We start from the raw sequence: 19,649 nt of genomic DNA on the forward strand, positions 1-19,649 counted from the left end.
AGGTCTTCACCAAACCCACGTTGTTAAATCTACTTAACGTTTTCTCTCAAGGTGCGAATAATGTTTGAAGTGCAGGACCTGAAGTACGCCACCCTGGCCACTGTGTCGCGCTGCGGCATGGTCTGGTTCAGCGAGGATGTGCTCAGCACCGACATGATCTTCAACAACTTCCTGGCCAGGCTGCGCAGCATCCCCCTGGATGAAGGGGAGGATGAGGCCCAGCGCCGGCGCAAGGGCAAGGAGGACGAGGGGGAGGAGGCTGCCTCCCCGATGCTGCAGGTCAGAGCACAGCCCAGCTCAGCTCGGCGGGGTGCTGGGTGCGTGTGCGGGGCGAGGTCAGGCGTGCCAGCCCTGAGCGGTTCACGGACAGTCACCGCACCTCTGTTGAAGGCAGGCAGTCGTTGGAGGTTTGCATAATCGGTGTTGCCTTCTACCAGCTTCTAGGGAAGCCAGTGGTCGCAGCTATGAAAGCCACGACAGGAAATTTTTTTGTTTTCTCTGCAAGTTAGTGGAAGACTGCCCTTTCCCTTTTCAGTGGTGAAAACCACTATTCCCATAAAGCGTGGTGTTAGAGGATCAGCAGGGTAAAGGGATAAGGGTTGGTTTCTGCCACTTCATTCTTCATTTTTGCGATCCACAAAAGTTTCTCAGAGTCGTGTGACCCTCTCCGGGGCCTCAGGTAGGAGAGATGTTAATCTCCTGGCTTTCTGAGGCGGCAGCTAAGCCTTGGTCTCTCCCTTCCGCAGATCCAGAGGGACGCAGCCACGATCATGCAGCCCTACTTCACGTCCAGCGGCCTGGTCGCCAAGGCCCTGGAGCACGCCTCCAAGCTGGAGCACATCATGGACCTGACGCGCCTGCGCTGCCTCGGCTCGCTGTTCTCCATGCTGCACCAGGCCTGCCGCAACGCGGCCCAGTACAACGCCAACCACCCCGACTTCCCCATGCAGCTCGAGCAGTTGGAGCGCTACATCCAGGTCAGGGCGCCGAGGCTGCGCATCTGCGCGGCCTGCCTGCCCCAGGGAGTGGGCTGGGCCTCAGGGGCTGGGGCAGTGCGGGCCACCTCCCGACCTCAGAGGCTAGGTACCACTTCCTCGCAGTTAGTGGTGCTGAAAGTGTTTTTCCTTTATCGTTGAAATTTTATTGAAAATGGGCTCCCGTTGCCCTTCCAACAGCGGTACCTGGTGTACGCCATCCTCTGGTCTTTGTCTGGAGACAGTCGGCTGAAGATGCGAGCGGAGCTGGGGGAGTACATCAGGAGGATCACCACAGTGCCGCTGCCCGCTGCGCCCAACATCCCCATCATCGACTATGAGGTCGGAGCATGGCGCACGCCCTCATCCCTTGGTCCTTGCCTGGCTGATTCCATCTGTCCTGGGGCAGCCTCACTGCAGACTTTGACTTTACCTTTCTTTCCTGGGAAGGGTTTTGTCCTTCTAGTTTTGTGTGGTACAAAGGAAGCAGGTTGACCTGGAGGTTCCGATTTGTGTGAAACTGAGCATGTCCTGTGGGTGGGGAGCCCACGGGTGGCGGGGTGACCAGCCCACCCATGTGTGCAGGTGTCCATCAGCGGAGAGTGGTCGCCGTGGCAGGCCAAGGTGCCTCAGATTGAGGTGGAGACGCACAAGGTGGCAGCCCCCGACGTCGTTGTCCCGACCCTGGACACTGTCCGCCACGAAGCCCTCCTGTACACCTGGCTGGCCGAGCATAAGCCGCTGGTCTTGTGCGGCCCTCCGGGTTCCGGCAAGACCATGACGCTCTTCAGTGCCCTCCGGGCCCTGCCCGACATGGAGGTAATGAGGCTGGCGTGGGCAGCAGGCCTTTGGGGCTTGGGTACAGGCTCAGCCTTCCAGCGCTTGACTGGTCTCTCCCCTCCTCGAGGTCGTGGGCCTTAACTTCTCGAGTGCCACGACCCCAGAGCTGCTGCTGAAGACCTTCGATCACTACTGCGAATACAGGCGCACCCCTAATGGAGTCGTCCTGGCTCCCGTTCAGCTCGGAAAGTGGCTGGTGTTGTTCTGTGATGAAATCAACTTGCCGGACATGGATAAGTACGGCACGCAGAGGGTCATATCCTTCATCAGACAGGTACGTTTTCCCCCCGGCCCCAGCCCCCCAACGACACTCCCCGTTCTCATTCCCCCTGACGCGTCGCGCTCCGCCTTCCCTCAGATGGTGGAGCATGGAGGCTTTTACCGCACCTCGGACCAGACCTGGGTGAAGCTGGAGAGGATCCAGTTTGTCGGGGCCTGTAACCCGCCCACGGACCCTGGAAGGAAGCCCCTCTCGCACAGGTGACACGGCCCTAGATGCCCCTGGCCTCGCACACACACCAGTTTCGTGATCGCCTTACACGTAATGTGACGGAAATCCGGTTCTAATTACAAAGCACTGCTAGTCTTAGAGTTCCTCTTGGGTTACTTGCTTTGTGCCACGAGGATATGCCCTCAGAACACAAGCACAGACTTTCTGTTGGGCAGGAGTGAGCTGCCCCTGACCTGACTCTAGAGCCAGGACGAGGCTGAGAGAAGCCTGAATCATTTTCCCATCTCTGCTTGGTTCTTTTTCGGATTTTCTCACCTGCTGTCACATGTCAGACCCAGGCCTGAGAAGTTGGTGTGAGACCTCGACCAGCGGTGACCTGGCCCCACGGAGGTGGAAGCAGCCTGGTCTGGTCCGGGGCAGGGTGGCTGTCCCCTGGGGTGCGCTGCTCCTCACCCGCTTGGCTGAGCCGGGCTCTCCGTGCAGGTTCCTGCGCCACGTGCCCGTAGTGTACGTGGACTACCCGGGACCGGCCTCCCTGACGCAGATCTACGGCACCTTCAACCGGGCCATGCTGCGGCTCATCCCGTCCCTGCGCACGTACGCCGAGCCGCTCACCGCCGCCATGGTGGAGTTCTACACCATGTCCCAGGTACACGGGCTCCCGCGCCCTCGTACCTGAAGCGCTGCGTGCAGAGTTCTTGGGCCCAGGGGCGTCCTCCAGGGGCTCACAGCCGTCCGCCCCAGGGCTGCGGCGGTGGCCGTTTCCTAGCCTGTTCACACCATCCTCGGCCAGCAGGGCACCTGTGTTCTCCACTGGGGAACTGAGGCTGCGCTAAGCGGTTTCTAAAGGGACGTGTACAATTCTGCTGTAGCGGTGTCAATATTGTGGGTCTGTAACTGTTCTGCTGTATTTGTGGTGACTGCGCGTGGCCTAGCCTCTCGGGCTGGACCAGTTACACTCCCACTGCAGTGCCCCTTTCAACCTCGAAAAGGTATTTATTAAGAAGACTTTTGCCCATAGGATGTACAGAAGTAGTTCCCGTGGTTTTGACTTTTGTTCCTTTGTGAAGCCTTCCTGTGTTGGTCTAACAAGAGCTTGTGGGAGGGAACTGCCCATTTTCTGTTTAGAGTCCTTATGAGCCCTTGTCTGTCAAGCACTGCAAATATTTTAAATTTTGTATAATTGCAGTTTTTTCCAACAGCAATTTTAATGTCATTAAATGTAAGGTTTTTTTTTTCAATTGCTTCTGCTTTGGAAGTCAAGCTTCAAATGGCTTTCCCTCAACTTAGCAATTACTTTTTTTTAAAGTATCTTTAGAATTTTTTGGTAGTTTCATTTTTATAGTTTTATTTCTTTCAACAGATCTTTAAATATAACTAATTTCAACATAAGGTGAACTTGGACTTGACTTTGTTCTGAATAGTAGTCCCAGCATTACTTACTCATTCTTAAATATTCCAGGGTCTATATTCTTTATCTTTAATATAAAAATGTTAGACAGCATTTGCCCTTTTAACCACTTGTTGTGCCTTAGGGCATGTACACGTAACTTACATTTTTCCAATTCCCGCAGGAGAGGTTCACTCAGGACACACAGCCCCACTATATCTACTCGCCCCGTGAAATGACCCGGTGGGTGCGAGGTATCTTCGAGGCACTGCGACCCCTGGAGACGCTGCCGGTGGAAGGCCTCATTCGGATTTGGGCACATGAAGCCCTCCGTCTCTTCCAAGACAGGTGCAGCCAGGGATCCGAGTAGCTCCGAGCTCCCCTGCGTTGGCCCTCCTGACCCCCCCAAGTCAGGGTCTACACAAGGCTGGCCTGCCCTAGTTTGAGGCAGTCCTGTTTTTATCTCTTATGTTGGGGTTCTACCACTTTAAAAGGTGGTCCTTTTTATGTTACGTGAGCTACCTTCATTCTCCCCTTTTAATTAAGAAATTGAGCTACAATACCATTTTCACAGATTTCTCAACATATCAGAGATAAAATCTTGCTTAGGTTCAAACTCTGCACCAGCAGTTATGCTTCTAAATTCTGCCTGGCTGCAGTAACTACATGTCATGCTCACTAGACTTGGTAGACTTCTGAGTTTATCATGTGTTCAGCTTCTCAGAACGTACCCCTCACACCTGTAAGGACAGGTAGAGGCTCTCCTGCCTACTATGTGTTTTCTTTCGTAAGCCTTGTGTCTCCCAGGCTGTGCACATTGCAGTTCCCTATTCTGTTCCTTTAATATCCCTTGATATTTGGAACATTTATGCTAAGCAAGCTTAGAAGTTAGAATCAAGCTTAGAATCAGATTTTCATTGTTTAAGACAATGTAAACATTTTTAGAGGAATTTTTTAAGGTTTTCGTATTTAATGTCTAAGTTTTGGGTTGCTTAAGCATCTTGAGATTGTTAGGTTCTTCCATTTGTAGAAAATGAAAATTTCTGATAAAAGACTAATCCCAGCCCTTGCAGTAGCCCACCCACCCACAGAACCTGGTGTTTTCTCACCGCGGCCTCTGTCTAGAGTCGGATACGCATGTCGCTTTTCTTCCAACAGACTTGTAGAAGACGAGGAGAGGCGCTGGACTGACGAAAACATCGACATGGTTGCTCTGAAGCACTTTCCCAACATAGACAAAGAGAAGGCAATGAGCCGGCCCATCCTGTACAGCAACTGGTTGTCCAAGGTAATGAATGTACATCATGTTACAGGTGCTTCCTTTTCTTCTGTCCTTTTAGTTAGAATTATCTCCTAATCAAGACATCTTTGCCTTGAAGTGCCCTGTAGATGGGGCTGTGGTCACAGGCATGCTGCTCTGCGTGTTTGCAGCCACTGATAATTCAGGGCAGAAGATCGCAGGGGCGTGGCGGTGGCTGGCTGGCCACCTGTGTGTCTTCCCTCGGGAGGCGGCTGCTCCAGCAGCTGTGATCCCAGCCAGCACGAGGGGGCTTCCGCCTGTTTGCACTGAAGGAAGTCTCTGCTTCGCCTTGCTTTCATTTCTTCACAGTAAAAACAGGGCAGTTGTGAATAATACTAAAATACTGAACTGAGTTGACATTTCCAGAGTTACCTATGAATTGTCCCTTTCTCTGAGAAAGAGAGTAGGACGTCTTCGTAAGGTACAGTCTCGTGCATTTCGTTCAGTGGGCAGTGCTGATCCAGGGTGAGTTAACTCTTCCCGAGGAGAGCTCAGTCTCGTGGGGTGGAAACGCTCAGTTTTGGGAGAGGTGGCCCTGGCCTTGGGTCTTAGGGTTCCTAGGCCTTCATCTGAGTGTCAGGAAGCATGTGCCAGGCAAGGGCCTGCAGAGGCCAAGGCACAGAAGCAAAATAGCATGAGAGGCTTGTTCAGTGTTGCTAGAATGTTCTATTTATTTCTAGGTTCTGGATACTAATCCTGTTTCATTTATTGGCAACATCTCCCAGTGGCCTTTCACTGTCTTTATAGTGTCTTTTGAAGAATAAATACTCGTAGCCGCCTTGTCATTTACACCTGTAGTCCATCTGTAATTGAGTTAGTGTGTGGAGTGAGCCCCAGGTTCGTTCTCAGTTTTTTTCTTATGAATGTCCATTGTCCCTGCACTGGGACTCTGCAGTGTCACTCTGTCACAGTGTGTTCCCTGTGTGTGTGGGTCTGTTACTGAGCTCGGTCCTGGCCATCGGTCCATTTGTTGCTTCCTGTGCTAAAACCATCACAGTTACGAGTTTACCTGGTAGGACAGTCCCTCACACCTGGCTCTTCCTTAGGGGAGGCCTTTTTATCCTTGGGCCTTTCGTCTTCGAGATGAAGTCGGCGCCAGAACACCACCCACCACTGCGACTTTGACTGAGCTTACGTGGAATCTGTGTCAGTTTGGGCGGAACTGACATTTTTACGATAGTATTTCTCTCTCCATGATCATGGTGTATCTCTCCATTTATTTAGGTCTTTGTGATGTCTTTCAGTGAAGTTCAGATTTCTCTGTAAAGATTTTCCATGTCTTTAGATCTCATCCTAGTTACTTACATTTTTGTTGCTGTGTAATAAATACCTACGGTCATCTCATTTTTTGACATTTCCTCGATACATGAAAATATTATGCACTTTGCTATAATAATTAAGGTGATTTCTTCTTAATAATTGAATCTTACCTTTTTCCTACAGGATTACATTCCAGTAGACCAAGAAGAGTTAAGAGATTATGTCAAAGCCAGGCTGAAAGTCTTCTACGAGGAGGAGCTGGACGTGCCCCTGGTGCTGTTTAACGAGGTGTTGGACCACGTGCTCAGGATTGACCGGTGGGCTTTTTGTTGTTGCGCCCTCGCCACTCGCCTAAGCAGTTCTGGATTTGACGTTGGGAGGGATCGCACCAGGCCTCGGGCTGTATCCTGACGGGCCTCCCTGCACCTCCACTTCGGCCGTCTCTCCCACTTCTCTCCCAAGTCCAGCTCTGCTGTCCCAAATCTCCCTGCTCCTCCTGGCACTTCATCCCTACCGTGATCACGGCCATTCATCCTCCTACTGGGGGCAGCTCCACATCTTTGGTCTTTGCATCCCCACTGGACCTGGCAAATAACAGTTGCCCTACAGTGTTTAATGTACAAATTCAAGTTAAAACACTTTCCAAATGCTATAGACTGAATCATGAAAAGGTTTAGGACTTGAGTGTCACAAGGGGAGTGGAGTATAAAAGCCTTAACGGTTTACCCTTCCTAATAATGTTTCAGAATATTCCGTCAGCCTCAAGGCCACTTGCTGCTGATTGGTGTCAGTGGAGCAGGCAAAACCACCCTGTCCCGTTTCGTGGCCTGGATGAACGGTTTGAGTGTGTACCAGATCAAGGTGAGTCTTGCAGCCTCTTAGTCCCAGCAGTGGATCCTTGTTCATGCATGTGGCTCCTTGAACAAGACCAGATCTGACCTGCCACCCACTCCTCTAGGTCCACAGGAAGTACACAGGGGAGGACTTCGATGAAGACCTCCGGACGGTGCTGAGACGGTCCGGCTGTAAAAACGAAAAGATAGCGTTTATAATGGACGAATCGAACGTGTTAGATTCTGGATTCCTGGAGCGGATGAATACCCTTCTGGCCAACGGAGAGGTAATCAGAGACACACCGCGTACCGTGTGCACATCACGTGGCGTCGGGGTGACGAGGACCAACCAGCCGTGGTGCTCTTTTACCTCCAGGTTCCTGGCCTCTTCGAAGGGGACGAGTACGCCACCCTGATGACCCAGTGCAAAGAGGGTGCCCAGAAGGAGGGCTTGATGCTGGACTCGCATGAGGAGCTGTACAGGTGGTTCACCAGCCAGGTCATCCGCAACCTCCACGTCGTCTTCACCATGAACCCGTCCTCAGAGGGGCTCAAGGACCGCGCGGCCACCTCCCCCGCGCTTTTCAACAGGTGTGCTGGTCTCTCTCAGCCCTGGTCACAGCAGTCGGCCCCCTTCCGAGAGGCAGACGCTGCTTTTGGTCGCTGTTTTGAGATGTGGGCATCTTTGCAGGTGTGTGTTGAACTGGTTTGGGGACTGGTCCACAGAAGCTCTGTACCAGGTCGGCAAAGAGTTCACGAGCAAGATGGACCTGGAGAAGCCCAATTACGTCGTGCCCGACTACATGCCAGTCGTGTATGACAAGCTGCCACAGCCGCCGTCACACCGGGAGGCCATCGTGAACAGCTGTGTGTTTGTTCACCAGACCCTTCACCAGGTCGGTTCAGTTTGAGATGACGGGCAGTAAAACCCGCCACTGCGCTGACATAAAACCCGCCACCGCGCTGACATAAAACCCGCCACCATGCTAACATAAAACTCAGCTGATAGAAAAGCAGGTCCCGAGATGCTTCTTAGTTGACATTGTTCTGTCACCTGCAGAAGAGATGCCCACTTCTCATCTGTTTCCTTACCTCTGCTAGTGGCATCTCCTGCTGGTCGCCCAGCTGTGTATTCCGAAATTGGCTAACCTTTACTGCACATGGTGACTCCATCCCTGTGGAGCACCTACCCCGACCCCCTGTCCTCACCGCCACCATGTCCAGGCCCGTGCTCTCCCTCTAGGCCGGGCTCATGCACTCTTTCTATAAAGGGCCAGGCAGTGAATGTTCTGGGCTCTGCAGGCCAGACACAGCTGCTCAGCTCTGCTCTGGGCACAGGAGCGTGTTCACGTGTGAGGGAGAGTGCACAGATGTGCGGCTGAAGCCCCGTCTGCAGAGGCTGCAGGGCAGGGTGTGACTTGCCAGCCCTGGCTTGCTACCTGTCCTTTGGACTCTGTATCCGAAGAGTCCAGTCTACTCCCACCTGCAAGGCTCTGTGAAAACCACTCTGAGTTTGTGGGTGTCCTGTTGGCCCTGCCTCCCCACCTCCTATCCCTGCCACGCCTGCAGGTGGCCGCCTCTGCTCCCAGTGTGGTCCAGCTGGCTTCCTGGATGGCCTCGTCTCCCACTGCCCAGCTTCGAACCCCCCAACCTTGATCACCAGGCATCAGTGCTGCCTCTTAGTGTGATGTCTGCTGAGAATCAGCAGCAGAAATGACTGGCTTACATAGTAATGACCAGTGTGCAGAGCCTTCCCTTGCAAGGTGTGCCTCCGGGGCAGCCGTAATCACTTTCTTATGGGGGCTGTGTCCATGCCACCATCTCTCACAGGCAGACAGGGTATTTGAGGGTAAGTCGCAGACAGCGTCCTGAGAAGTGAAAAGATTTGACTTTGTTTCCTAAAAGGCTAATGCTCGGCTAGCCAAGCGCGGAGGCAGAACCATGGCCATCACTCCTCGCCACTACCTGGACTTCATCAACCACTATGCCAACCTGTTCCACGAGAAGCGGAGCGAGCTGGAGGAGCAGCAGATGCACCTGAACGTGGGGCTCAGGAAGATCAAGGAGACAGTCGACCAGGTGTGCCTCGGGCCTGGGCGAGCGCCTCTTCCTGCAGTGGGCCGGCTGGGCTCCCCCGTCCAGGGAGTTCCCACATGTCCCTGTTTCCCTAGTGTGGCTTTTGCTCCTTAGGTGGAAGAGCTGCGTCGAGACCTCCGGATAAAAAGCCAAGAGCTGGAGGTAAAGAACGCGGCGGCCAATGACAAGCTGAAGAAGATGGTGAAGGACCAGCAGGAGGCTGAGAAGAAGAAGGTGCTCCTTTGTGTTTGGGGGCCGGGCACTCTGGGTCTCTAGTGAGGGAGAAGGGAGTTTAGTCTCGGGGTGGGGTGGGGTCAGGGCTTACCGGGTTTAGAGCGGGGTGGGATGTCCGGGGGCAGGCGAGGAGCGCTGTTTCAGGCTTTGCTCAGCAGGTTAACCAGTGCTGACCCCTAGCTCAGCCATCTTTCCTCCCTAGGTCATGAGCCAAGAAATCCAGGAACAGCTGCATAAGCAGCAGGAAGTCATCGCAGACAAGCAGATGAGCGTCAAAGAGGACCTGGACAAGGTGGAGCCAGCCGTCATTGAGGCTCAGAATGGTACGTGCACCCTGGCAGAGGCCTGACTCTCTGGGGGAACGTGGAGGCTGGGGGACAGCACGGGCTGCCCCCAGGGTTTCTGGCTGTGTACGCATCCCAAAGCGTGATTGATGAGCTTCTGGGGGCTTCTCTAGATTCTTACCACTGTCCTCATCTCTTAAGCAAAGGTCCTGTGATGTTACTCTGCCTTCACCATAGTGAGACCTTTTCTTAAGAGAAAATCGACAAAATAAACTTAGTGAATATATTTTTTAAAAATCTGGTAGTAATTTCACAAATATGTTAGTTATAAATCCCTGACTTAAATTTCATTCAGAAATATGAGGTACGCAGTGTTGCCATCTTATGGTCATTTCTGAGAGCGCCCTGGTTGTAACTAGTAGTTACTGATTCAGTCACTTCTTCCTGTCCACACTCCAAATGCCTGTGAAATGTTGCAGGAGGAGGCAGTAACCCATCACGCTGTCTTAGTTTGCAGTAACACAGTAACTAGGAGTGGCCTTGACCCTGCAACCCCCTTTCTGCCCATCAGCCTTTAACTTGTTTCAAATAACCTGATTGTAATTTTCACATTACACCACAAGATGAATTTAAATGCACATCTAAACTAGGTTTTTGTTCAGAGCTGTATTTCAATGAAAATTTAATTTCACTCTTGCCTGCTGAATAATTACTTTAAAAAAGCGTTTGAACAGAAGTTGAGAGTGGAAAACTGCATTTCAGTTTGTGGAAGGTGTTGGCCATTTTTTTAAGAACTGTTAGTTCTGTATCTTTACCCAGATAGACAACTTTTAAATTGTGGCAGGGTGGGATTTATAGCTCAGTGGTAGAGCACATGCTTAGCATGCACGAGGTCCTAGGTTCAATCTCCAGTGCCTGCATTAAATGAATGAATTCTGGCAGATTGGAAATGTCTTTTGTTTTATGGTGTAATAGTAAATGAACAATTTTATTTTTAAAAAATGTTTGAATCTTTATGGAGGTAAAGGAATTAATGAGGATTTGTGAGACATTTTTAAAGATACTACCCTGCTGGTTACAGAATGTTGCAATGTGGGCTTAGTACCGCAAGGTCTCTGCAACTGTTTAAGAGATGGGCCACTTCAGCTGTTTCAGAGGGTTTTAAGACAGAAAATCCTCCGTTCGCTTAGACCTTGTGCCCATTGTCCCTCCCCTGATCAGAGTCGAGTGTCCGGCTGTGGTTGGGTCCCCTTCTCACCGTGTTCTCCTGCCCCTCCCCGCCCCACCCCTTCTGCTTCTGTGCGCCCAGCCGTGAAGTCGATCAAGAAGCAGCACCTGGTGGAGGTGCGGTCCATGGCCAACCCTCCCGCCGCCGTGAAGCTGGCACTCGAGTCCATCTGCCTGCTGCTGGGCGAGAGCACGACGGACTGGAAGCAGATCCGCTCCATCATCATGAGGGAGAACTTCATCCCCACCATCGTGAACTTCTCTGCCGAGGAGATCAGGTGGGTATTGCCGGGAGGGGAGAGACTGCTCGGGTGTTGAGAGGTTTTCCTGCTTGCTCACGGCCTCGTGGTCCGTGGCTTAACGCACGCAGAAGCCGGCGTCAGCTGCATCGATCGCACAAACACCTTCCCAGCCCATTTCTACTCAAAGTGGTCAGATTTCTTCTCCACGTTCCTGACAGTAGTCTTCTGATCCCTTTACTCCTGAGTACTGTTCTGACCGCACAAATGGCTGAGCGCAGAGCTGGCCTGAGCCTGCCTCCAATTGTGGAGGGGGCAAGAAGGTCAGAGTTCCTTTCAACAGCCAGATCCCTGTCACCTGAGAACTGGGGTCGGTCTGGCTCATTCTCGGTGGTCATCGGAGCAGCAGGCGGGAACTGGCTCTGGTCCTTTACGCTTTGATTTCCTAAGACCCGACGTTACCTTTTCCATACGTGAGCTCAGAAACGCAATTCCTCTTCTGCAGTGACGCCATACGGGAGAAGATGAAGAAGAACTACATGTCCAACCCAAGCTACAACTACGAGATCGTCAATCGGGCCTCCCTGGCCTGCGGGCCCATGGTGAAGTGGGCCATCGCCCAGGTACTCAGCGCAGCCGGGGGCCCACGGGAAAGGTGGCTTCTCGTCCACTCACTCCTGACAACCACTGATCTGCCCTCCGCAGCTCAACTACGCGGACATGTTAAAGCGAGTGGAGCCCCTGCGGAATGAGCTGCAGAAGCTGGAGGACGATGCCAAGGACAACCAGCAGAAAGCCAACGAGGTGGAGCAGATGATCCGTGACCTGGAGGCCAGCATCGCCCGCTACAAGGAGGAGTACGCCGTCCTGATCTCGGAGGCCCAGGCCATCAAAGCGGACCTGGCTGCTGTCGAAGCCAAGGTACGATTGTCTCCCACACACAGCCTCTCTGCCAGCTCCCCTGAAACACCCCGTCTGTGCTCGCGGCCTCCCCTGGTGGAAGCCAGATTAATGGACCTCGACGTGCCCTGTGTGTACCACGTTCGTCTCGGAATCAGCTCCTCAGTGTCCACAGGAGCCCTGATGACTCCTTCCTGCGTGTCCACTGAGTGGCCTTAGACAGCAGCTGGGCAGTCTGAAGCCAGTGACCCCCCTCTGCCTGGCCAGCTCCAGACCCCTGTTCTCCCACCTTGGGTTTCACAAGTGGCGTCACCGAGGGCCTGCTTGTCAGGGTCTCCCATCCATTGCTGTCCCCACCGCTCACGCCCACACTCCTCTTGAACCTCAGAGCAGGCTCATTAGTCTCCTGCCACTAGCGTCTGTTCCCTCCAGGTCAACCCTCACCTACGGGTTCCTCCCACCTTGGGGGCACCTGCTTTCTGACCCCAAGGCTGCTCACACATGAGTCTCCAGTCCCACCCTTCATTCTCCACTCTCATCTTATGCCCTCGGATTCTGAGATGTGTGTCACCTGGGTCGCAGCTCCTCTTGGGTCTGAACAACTTGAGCATGCTTCTGGAAAGGCCCCCCCAGAACCCTTCCCACAATGGGGGGAAATATATTTGCCCTTCTCAGTGTAAATCCTGTTTGACTTCCGTTTCAGGTGAACCGGAGCACTGCTCTCCTGAAGAGCTTGTCTGCTGAACGTGAACGATGGGAAAAAACAAGTGAAACTTTCAAGAACCAGATGTCCACCATTGCTGGGGACTGCCTGCTGTCAGCTGCGTTTATTGCTTACGCAGGTTATTTTGACCAGCAGATGCGTCAGAACTTGTTCACCACCTGGTCGCACCACTTACAGCAAGCCAACATCCAGGTAACCATGGCAGGGGACGCCACAGCAGTGCGAGCCAGACTGATGGGCAGTCAGCCCTCCAGTCTCACTGGGAAGCTGCCCGCCTGCAGCTGTGCGGGGGCCATAACCGCTGTCACTCTCAGTTCCGCACAGACATCGCGAGGACGGAGTATCTGTCCAACGCTGACGAGCGTCTCCGCTGGCAGGCCAGCTCCTTACCTGCAGACGACTTGTGCACAGAGAACGCCATCATGCTGAAGCGCTTCAACAGGTACGTGCTGGGCCGGGGGGGGCCACCGAGCGGGGTGCGCCCATTCGTGTCCGTGAAGGCCTAAACCACCCCTGAACACGGACCAGGACCTGTGACCGAGGAGGAGGGCACGGCTGCCACTTCACCACGTGCCCTTGTGTAGCTTCTGATGTTTGTACAAGCGCTTGTGTGTGTTGGGTGTTTTATTGACTGCGTGACCTTGGACAGATCACGCTCGCCTTTCTGCCTTCTTTTCCTTCTCTGTAAAATGGATGTGATCACAGCATCTGTGTCTCAGGGCTGTTGTGACGGAGTGAGGAGTGTGTGTTATCTGCCGGGGTCCCGGCGGCATAAACTCTGTAACTGCTGGCTCTCGGTGCTGCTGCAGTGTGGGTGTGATACCTGCTCTCTTAGAGTTTGCCATTGAGGGGGCAGCAAATAATACAGAGAACAGTCATCCAGCGCAGGGTGCCAGGCCTTCGGAGAAGAGCACGTGCAGGACACAGAGGAGCACCTCTGTGTCCCCAAGAGAAAAGAAGTTTTAACTGCAGCCCTTCGTAACAGAGTCTGTGTTTAGTTACCTCCTCATCACAGTTCTTCAGAAAGATGATTTTAAAGTCTTAAGTCATGTTTGTCTCTACTGGTGAACCTGGAAACCACGCTTGAGGCCGGGGGCAGCCTTTCCATCACCTTGTCGGGCGGGGCTCTGTCTGCTGTGTTGTGCTTCCCCATGGCCTCTCTGACCTGCTCTCCTGTGGCCTCGTTCCCAGGTATCCACTGATCATTGACCCCTCGGGACAGGCCACAGAGTTCATTATGAATGAGTACAAGGACCGGAAGATCACGCGGACCAGCTTCTTGGACGACGCCTTTAGGAAGAACTTGGAAAGTGCGCTGAGATTCGGCAACCCCCTCTTGGTCCAGGTTTGTGTGTGCGTCTGAGTTCCTCAGACCCTGTTTCCAGGGATGAACACCTTTTAAGGCTGTGATTAGTTTTTCCCAAATGAATTCATATGAAATAAAACTGAGTCACATAATATAGATAGTGCTACTGTTCGAGCTTTGTGAGACATCATCTGATATCAAAGCAAGGAGAAGAGGTTGATCCAACAAAAGCAATGTTTGCACTTAAAGTTCCACTTAATCTAGATGACCCCTGTCTGTGGGGACTTTCTGCAGTGATGGAAACATTCTGTAACTCGTTCTGTCCTGTGTGGTGGCCACACGGGCTCCTGAGCACTTCCTGTGGTTAGTGTGCCAAGGAACTGAATTTTTAATTTTACTGAAGTCGCCATGTGGGCCTAGTGCTCACTTCACTGGACAGCGCAGGTCCAGATGGCTGGGTGGCTTCCAGGGACATGTATTTACGTGGAGCAGGAGGTCAGCTATTTGGGTGAACGTGAACACCGTGACCCTCTCACCGTGAGTAACACCTCACACGTACGTATCTAGGACGTGGAAAGCTACGACCCAGTTTTGAATCCAGTGCTGAACCGTGAAGTCCGGCGAACAGGGGGGAGAGTGCTGATCACCCTCGGTGACCAGGACATCGACCTGTCACCGTCATTCGTCATCTTCCTGTCCACCCGAGATCCAACCGTAAGGAGTGAGGCCCTTCCAGGTGAAAACGGGGTGTTTGGTGGTGCTGCTGACGCAGCCAGGCCGACTGTTCTGTTACCCCTTTTGGCAGGTCGAGTTCCCACCTGACCTCTGTTCCCGGGTGACCTTTGTCAACTTCACTGTCACCCGAAGCAGTTTACAGAGCCAGTGTCTCAATGAAGTACTGAAAGCAGAGAGACCCGACGTGGACGAAAAGCGCTCCGATCTCCTTAAACTCCAAGGTGTGTCCGGATGCATAGCTTCTAGACTCTCGGTGCAGGTGGGAGCAGAGCCCCCGCAGGACTGGGGCGCCCCAGGCTTGCCAGGCGCTTCCCAGAGCCGTACTGTCGAGCGAGCGGAAGTGCTGTAGTGAAGTTGCATGTTTTGATCACTTCAGGGGAATTCCAGCTGCGCTTACGTCAGCTGGAGAAGTCTCTGCTGCAAGCCCTGAACGAGGTGAAAGGGCGCATTTTGGACGACGACACCATCATCACGACCCTGGAGAACCTGAAGAGGGAGGCCGCCGAGGTGACGAGGAAGGTCGAGGAGACGGACATTGTGATGCAGGAGGTGGAGACCGTGTCCCAGCAGTACCTGCCGCTGTCCACCGCCTGCAGCAGCATCTATTTCACCATGGAGTCTCTGAAACAGGTGGGCGCGGCGCGCACGGCCGGGGCGTGGTGGCCGGCAGCCGGGCTCCGGTGCTCACGGCCGGGCGCCCTGCTGCTTTCAGATCCACTTCCTGTACCAGTACTCCCTGCAGTTCTTCCTGGACATCTACCACAACGTGCTGTACGAGAACCCCAACCTGAAGGGTGTCACCGACCACACACAGCGCCTCTCCGTCATAACCAAGGACCTCTTCCAGGTACTGCGCACCCGCCATCCCAGTGGGGGGGGGGGCCCCGCAGGGGCGGTTCCCCAGGGACAGCAGCGTCCCCTGCATTCGTCTCCAGGTGGCGTTTAACCGGGTGGCCAGGGGCATGCTGCACCAGGACCACATCACCTTCGCCATGCTGCTGGCGAGGATCAAACTCAAGGGCACCGTCGGGTGAGTGGGCCGCCCTGCTTCTCTTCCCGCCACTAGCGTTACGATGGGATGAGTTCTTTCCTTTCTTTAAGGCGTTATTGCCCTTTTAGAGACAGTAGAAATGAACCTTAGAAGACGTAGCTAACCTGTGGCCCCCTCCCAGGGAGCCCACCTATGAGGCCGAGTTCCAGCACTTCCTGAGAGGGAAGGAGATCGTCCTGAGTGCTGGCTCGACGCCCAAGGTCCCCGGCCTGACCGTGGAGCAGGCCGAAGCAGTGGTGAGGCTGAGCTGCCTCCCCGCGTTCAGAGACCTGATCGGGAAGGTCCAGGCAGACGAGGTAGGTGCCGTGCGGGCCCCAGCGGAGAGCCGGCCTCTCCCAGGAGGTCAGCGGGCAGGAAGTCCACGTGTTGTATCAACCCGGGACGTGTTGTGTCTTCTCACGTCAAACGCCTGACCCACTGGCCTGACCTCTGTGCCCGCGGCATGGGCTCTGCGTGGGGTGACGCGCCGCTGTTTCTCCACAGCAATTCGGCATCTGGCTGGACAGCAGCTCCCCGGAGCAGACGGTGCCGTACCTCTGGAGCGAGGACAGCCCCGCAAGTAAGCCCCCAGCGCTCCGGGCCCACGCATAGAGGTGGGCTCTGCCGCTCGAATGCGGGGACGCCCCCAAAAGCAAAAAGCCGCTGATTCCCAAGAAAAGCCCTTCCGTGTGAAACTTGAGGTGCTGGCTTGGAAGTGGGAAATTAGAAAATTCTAAATTTCTGGTGCAACTCGTGCCTAAAGAACAAAAGAGAAATTTATGGGAAGGTCCTTGCCCAGCACTGGGGAAACTGGCTGTTTCTGGGTGTGTGTCACGAGGCTTTGGGCCAGCCAGGCCCCCCAGGGGAGGGCGGGAGGGAGAGCTCCGCGCGGCGGCAGGTGAGCAGTGCGGGCCGAGCGGTTCCTGTGATCTTAGGTGTTCTTGAGACTCTTCAGCGGTTCTCCACGGGCAGGCTCTGTAGTCATTTAAAGTCAGTAACTGCCCTGTGCCCACAGAGACCCTGGTGTTGTCACAGCTGCGTCCAGAGGGTTCAGGGAAGACTCAGGGGCTGGGGTTCTCAGGGCAGAAAGGATCAGAGGGGGTGTCATGATTTCTGGGGTGCTGAGCCGAGTCTTGGACACCGAGTGTTTGGGGAGCAGAGGCTTGCGACAAGAACAGCCCAGGCAGGGGACACCTCACGGTCTGTGCCGTCACCAACCCCAGCCCTTCGCACGGCCTCATTTCAGCACCCATCGGGCAGGCCATCCACCGCCTGCTCTTGATTCAGGCCTTCCGCCCCGACCGCCTGCTGGCCATGGCCCACATGTTTGTTTCGACAAACCTCGGGGAGTCCTTCATGTCCATCATGGAGCAGCCGCTGGACCTGACGCACATCGTGGACACGGAGGTAGGTGCTGGCCCCTGGACTCGGAGCCTGCACGTCAGCACGAGCCCCGCCCAGTGGGCTCTGCTCCCTGGACAGTCCGCCGTCGGGCCGGACACTCCCCCTTGACTCCGACTTCCCCACCTGCAGGTAAAGCCGAACACTCCCGTCCTCATGTGCTCTGTGCCCGGTTATGATGCCAGTGGGCACGTGGAGGACCTGGCGGCCGAACAGAACACGCAGATCACATCCATTGCCATCGGTAAGGTGCCGGGTTAGTCCCCTGGGTGGAGCCCCCTGAGTTCTCAGTGGACACCGGAGCCCAGGCCCGCCGTGCTGACGCTGGGCTTTCTGGTTCCAGGCTCGGCGGAAGGCTTCAACCAAGCAGACAAGGCAATAAACACAGCCGTGAAGTCAGGCAGGTAGGCTTGCCTGGTCTCGCTTTAGAAAGCGCGAGTCCCCCGGAATTCAGGCAGGACATGTGACGTGTGGCTGTGCCGTGTCCTGCCCGCAGGTGGGTGATGCTGAAGAACGTCCACCTGGCCCCCGGGTGGCTGGTACAGCTGGAGAAGAAGCTGCACTCCCTGCAGCCGCACGCCTGCTTCCGGCTCTTCCTCACCATGGAGATCAACCCCAAGGTGGGCGCGGAGGACCAGGCTGCTCAGCGCTGCTCCAGCATCTGTTCTGCCCCGCAAGAGCATGGAGCCGAGCTGGCGCGCTCGTGGGGCCGGTGGTGACAGGCACCCTGTCTTCCTCAGGTGCCCGTGAACCTGCTCCGAGCTGGCCGCATCTTCGTGTTCGAGCCACCCCCGGGCGTGAAGGCCAACATGCTGCGGACGTTCAGCAGCGTGCCTGTCTCCCGGATCTGCAAGGTAGAGGCCGCCCTCCTGCTGCACCCCGGGCTTCAGCGGCACCACAGTGGCTGGCGACACAGGCCTGGGGAGGCTGCCGCCTGGGCCCAGATTAGCGTCTGCAGCCAACGTCTTGGTACCAAGCAGAGGCCGGGCTCGTGGCCAGGAGAAGGGGGTTGTGGCAAGAATTTCGCATCAATTCTGTGTTTCTTAAGCATGATTTCATTTTATGTCATAACTCACGGTTTTGTGCCATTTTTAGAAAATTGTCTTCTATCTAATGGCTGAGTGAATCTCACACTGTAATCGGGAACTCATCTTTATTAATAGGAAAATTGGCATGTTTTTCTCTTAGCAGTAAGATTTGTATTAATCATTAAGGTCAGGGTGGTTCCAGTGTTAGTAGTGGAAAGTTTTTTTTTTTTAAGCTTTTGGAGGAGCAGGGGAATTAAGTTTACTTGCGTATTTATTTTAACAGAGGTACTGGGGATTGAACCCAGGACCCTCGTCTATGCTAAGCACCCACTCTACCACTGAGCTATACCCTCCTCTCCATGGAAAGCTCTCTTTAAGGCTTAGATTCGACGGAGGACTTGCGCTGTTTTCTTAGACGGACACGGGGCTGCTCTGCTGGCTCTGACCTTGCTTACTTTCCCCATCCAGTCTCCCAACGAGCGTGCTCGCTTGTACTTCCTGCTGGCCTGGTTCCACGCCGTCATCCAGGAACGCTTACGCTACGCGCCTCTGGGCTGGTCGAAGAAGTATGAGTTTGGGGAGTCTGACCTGCGGTCGGCCTGCGACACGGTGGACACGTGGCTGGACGACACAGCAAAGGCAAGTGTGGGCCGTGCCGTGCCAGGGGGGGAAGTGCACCAGTCACCGCCCCCGCAGGGGCCTGCCTGCCCGCTGTGAGCGGAAGGAGGGAAGTGGCCCCTGCCCCGCACACGCGTGACCTCCACTTCTCCCCCAGGGGAGGCAGAACATCTCTCCGGACAAGATCCCATGGTCCGCGCTGAAGACCCTGATGGCCCAGTCCATCTATGGCGGGCGAGTAGACAACGAGTTTGACCAGCGTCTGCTCAACACCTTCCTGGAGCGTCTGTTCACCACCAAGAGTTTCGACAGTGAATTTAAGCTGGCCTGCAAGGTCGACGGGCACAAGGACATCCAAATGCCGGATGGCATCAGGTAGTGCCTGCGTCCGGACCCACAGCGCAGACGCGGCACTTCAGCACCGTGAGCAGCAGTGTTAACACGTGTGCCGCTTTTCCAGGCGGGAGGAGTTCGTGCAGTGGGTGGAGCTGCTCCCCGACACCCAGACGCCCTCCTGGCTGGGCCTGCCCAACAACGCCGAGAAAGTCCTCCTCACCACTCAGGGTGGGTACCTGCCGCCCAGCCCCACCTTCCCTGCCCAGACCCCAGCCTCCCCTCGCTCCGCTCCCAGGGGAGGCAGAGAAAATGACCAGCCCCCGTTGGTGTCTTCCCTGCATTGCAGGCTCTGTATCTACAGAAACGAGGTCTGGAAACTGCATTGAGGTTTTTAATCTTAGATTCAGAAATAATTTCGTCTTTTCTTGTTTAAAAAATAGGGGAGTACTTAGCATTAAGTGAT

At 54.6% G+C, this 19,649-nt stretch overlaps 1 protein-coding gene across 1 annotated transcript in view; it reads left to right on the plus strand.

The window, feature by feature from the left end:
• The window catches only part of DYNC1H1 (dynein cytoplasmic 1 heavy chain 1), a 61,249-nt gene that overhangs the window by 38,047 nt on the left and 3,553 nt on the right, over window positions 1-19,649 (plus strand). The window contains exons 35-72 of the mRNA XM_032482664.1: window positions 52-279; window positions 747-977; window positions 1,176-1,316; window positions 1,560-1,793; window positions 1,882-2,088; window positions 2,173-2,294; window positions 2,749-2,914; window positions 3,840-4,003; window positions 4,814-4,943; window positions 6,399-6,532; window positions 6,962-7,076; window positions 7,174-7,335; window positions 7,425-7,639; window positions 7,740-7,944; window positions 8,954-9,127; window positions 9,239-9,358; window positions 9,561-9,681; window positions 10,952-11,147; window positions 11,614-11,731; window positions 11,814-12,029; window positions 12,712-12,924; window positions 13,047-13,174; window positions 13,924-14,077; window positions 14,606-14,752; window positions 14,844-14,994; window positions 15,150-15,403; window positions 15,486-15,620; window positions 15,709-15,803; window positions 15,946-16,120; window positions 16,308-16,383; window positions 17,050-17,210; window positions 17,337-17,448; window positions 17,548-17,608; window positions 17,701-17,824; window positions 17,945-18,058; window positions 18,701-18,871; window positions 19,008-19,225; window positions 19,311-19,414. Coding sequence (XP_032338555.1) covers window positions 52-279; window positions 747-977; window positions 1,176-1,316; window positions 1,560-1,793; window positions 1,882-2,088; window positions 2,173-2,294; window positions 2,749-2,914; window positions 3,840-4,003; window positions 4,814-4,943; window positions 6,399-6,532; window positions 6,962-7,076; window positions 7,174-7,335; window positions 7,425-7,639; window positions 7,740-7,944; window positions 8,954-9,127; window positions 9,239-9,358; window positions 9,561-9,681; window positions 10,952-11,147; window positions 11,614-11,731; window positions 11,814-12,029; window positions 12,712-12,924; window positions 13,047-13,174; window positions 13,924-14,077; window positions 14,606-14,752; window positions 14,844-14,994; window positions 15,150-15,403; window positions 15,486-15,620; window positions 15,709-15,803; window positions 15,946-16,120; window positions 16,308-16,383; window positions 17,050-17,210; window positions 17,337-17,448; window positions 17,548-17,608; window positions 17,701-17,824; window positions 17,945-18,058; window positions 18,701-18,871; window positions 19,008-19,225; window positions 19,311-19,414 — 5,992 coding nt within the window. The remainder of the gene's footprint in view (window positions 1-51; window positions 280-746; window positions 978-1,175; window positions 1,317-1,559; window positions 1,794-1,881; window positions 2,089-2,172; window positions 2,295-2,748; window positions 2,915-3,839; window positions 4,004-4,813; window positions 4,944-6,398; window positions 6,533-6,961; window positions 7,077-7,173; window positions 7,336-7,424; window positions 7,640-7,739; window positions 7,945-8,953; window positions 9,128-9,238; window positions 9,359-9,560; window positions 9,682-10,951; window positions 11,148-11,613; window positions 11,732-11,813; window positions 12,030-12,711; window positions 12,925-13,046; window positions 13,175-13,923; window positions 14,078-14,605; window positions 14,753-14,843; window positions 14,995-15,149; window positions 15,404-15,485; window positions 15,621-15,708; window positions 15,804-15,945; window positions 16,121-16,307; window positions 16,384-17,049; window positions 17,211-17,336; window positions 17,449-17,547; window positions 17,609-17,700; window positions 17,825-17,944; window positions 18,059-18,700; window positions 18,872-19,007; window positions 19,226-19,310; window positions 19,415-19,649) is intronic.

Source organism: Camelus ferus, chromosome 6 (assembly GCF_009834535.1).
Source record: "Camelus ferus isolate YT-003-E chromosome 6, BCGSAC_Cfer_1.0, whole genome shotgun sequence".
Taxonomy (NCBI): domain Eukaryota; kingdom Metazoa; phylum Chordata; class Mammalia; order Artiodactyla; family Camelidae; genus Camelus; species Camelus ferus.